This window comes from Trachymyrmex cornetzi, unplaced genomic scaffold, assembly GCF_001594075.2.
Source record: "Trachymyrmex cornetzi isolate Tcor2-1 unplaced genomic scaffold, Tcor1.1 scaffold16, whole genome shotgun sequence".
NCBI classification, from domain to species: Eukaryota; Metazoa; Arthropoda; class Insecta; order Hymenoptera; family Formicidae; genus Trachymyrmex; species Trachymyrmex cornetzi.
The window spans coordinates 72,828-74,854 of record NW_017296201.1 but is presented as its reverse complement, the minus strand read 5'-3'; the positions used below and the strand labels follow the sequence as shown (position 1 = coordinate 74,854).

Below are 2,027 nucleotides of genomic sequence, written 5' to 3'. Positions count from 1 at the left end.
GCCGTTGCTACGCTGCCGTCGTCTCCGCGCGCAGCAAGAAAAGATTACTCATTTACAACAAGCAACACACACATTTTAGACTCAAAGTTTTTCGCTTATATCTTATTTATCTCTATTTTCATTTATTTTTTAAATAAAAATAGTCTTATATTTTTTTACCATTTACCATCGTTCTTGTTTAACGCTAAACAATACAAGTACATATAAGAAAAAAAAATAATATATCGAAATAGAATATTTTCACAAGTAATATATAAAAGCTTTTTTTGCACGTAATAAATGAAAGGCTAATGGCAATGTGGTTATCAGCGTGAATGAGTCCGGGAAAACCGGTCAATTGATCTCACCGCTCTCCACGAAGCGTAGGTACGAGCTTACATCATAATGGTGTCACATCGTAACAGCGACGGCTACTATAGATCATCCGGTCGAGCGTTGCGCGGTAATATCTCTCGTGCTTAAATTAACCCTCATTCAACCAAAACGCCATGTCCGATGAATGATTTGTCTCTCGATGTAAAACGTAAACTTTTCCAAGATGCATGACGAGTAATTGGATTATTTCTATTTACGAGAAATAAAAAAGGCATATTTGAAAACGATATTTTCATCGTCTAGGTAATAAGATGGTTCTAATTCAAAGGAAGATATGATTGTAAAATAAATTATAAAACTAGTATTATCGAGAGAAGAGAGAGAGAACGCGATATACGTGTATATGCGTGTAATACTCCAGAGTGACGTGACGATACGCAATATCGATTACATTCCAATACTAGTTGAACCAATAAAGGATCGGTAAATGCGGAACCGGAAAGAGAGGATGAGCCCCAAAAGATCAGGCGCGATTCACGAGAGTGACCTTGAGAGAGCCGCTGCGATTCTGGCGTAGAAAGGACCTCCCACGAAATCGATAACGCGTGACAGCGCGCGGTCGACAGCGGCGGCGATATACTACATATGGATATATCCAACACAACGATGCGGCTTACCTCGACGCGACGCGACGCGGCGCGGCGCGACGCAGCGTCCGTCCGGATCCTGTCCGAAATCCGCCGCCATCTTGGCCCGTGACGCGAATCTCGCGCCGCGCGCTACTGCCTGCCTCCGCGTCCGCGGGTATTCCGTGGTATTCCGCTCCTTCTTCCGTTCTTTCTGTGCGTCGCACCGCGCTGCGCCACGCCGCGCGTACGACCTTGCCGACCTTCCCGCTCCCTTCCGCGGAGCGGAGATTCACGAGATCACACAAATCGACGTTCTCGATCGGCAGCGCGCACTACGTATTCTCCATCCCTCCTTGTCGACGCCCACGCGTCTGTCTCTTCGTCGTCGTCGTCGTCGTCGTCGTTGTCGTTGTCATTGTCATCGGCATTGTTTTTACAAAGAGACGGAGTGCTCCGTCGAAATATTCGCGTCCAATCTACGCGACAATTTCCTCGAAACGAACGACACTTACGATGGACATACGCGGATGTCGCATATTCAAAATGTCTGCTCATTCGTCGTCGTCTCGACGACGGACATCTGACGCACATACGAGCGTAATTTGCACCTGCGAAATTCGTCGACGGGCACTTGAATGTAGCGCGCACGAACCTAGTTTGCGAAAGCAACACATAGGCGACATCGCATCGACGAGTGGCGACGGCATGACGGCAGCGGGACGATGAGAGGAAAGCGGAGCGCGATGTCTTTTACTCTCGCTGTCGTCGAGGAAGAGACGAGAAGCGCGCACACGGAACAAGCGCGAGCGAGCCGACGGGAACGAACGAATATCGCGCGCACTCACGACCGACATGGTTGCGAGTCGTGGCCGCTTTGACCTTGGCATTGAACTTGTGGGCGCCGGACGCGGGACGAGGTGCGCGGCGGAAGACCTGCGCCTGCGGAAGGGAGCGCCCAAGTGGGGAGCGCAGCTGAGCTACGGAATGAGTGGCCCGGGGTAAAAAGGGTGAGAAGAGAGTGAGAGAGAGAAAATAGTGGGAGGGAGATTGCGTCATCTCGCGCAAGCCTGAACGCCGCGCGTC

At 49.8% G+C, this 2,027-nt stretch overlaps 1 protein-coding gene across 2 annotated transcripts in view; it reads right to left on the bottom strand.

The window, feature by feature from the left end:
* Rpb8 (DNA-directed RNA polymerases I, II, and III subunit Rpb8) overlaps positions 1-2,027 on the bottom strand; it is a 71,049-nt gene that overhangs the window by 29,140 nt on the left and 39,882 nt on the right. The window contains exon 1 of one of the 2 annotated variants that reach the window (XM_018503976.1): positions 993-1,827. The exons of the other annotated variant lie outside the window; for it this stretch is intronic. Within the exon in view, the coding sequence (XP_018359478.1) occupies positions 993-1,062 (70 nt within the window). The 5' untranslated portion in view covers positions 1,063-1,827. Of the gene's footprint in view, positions 1-992; positions 1,828-2,027 lie in introns of those variants that run through there. 2 annotated transcript variants of the gene reach the window in all.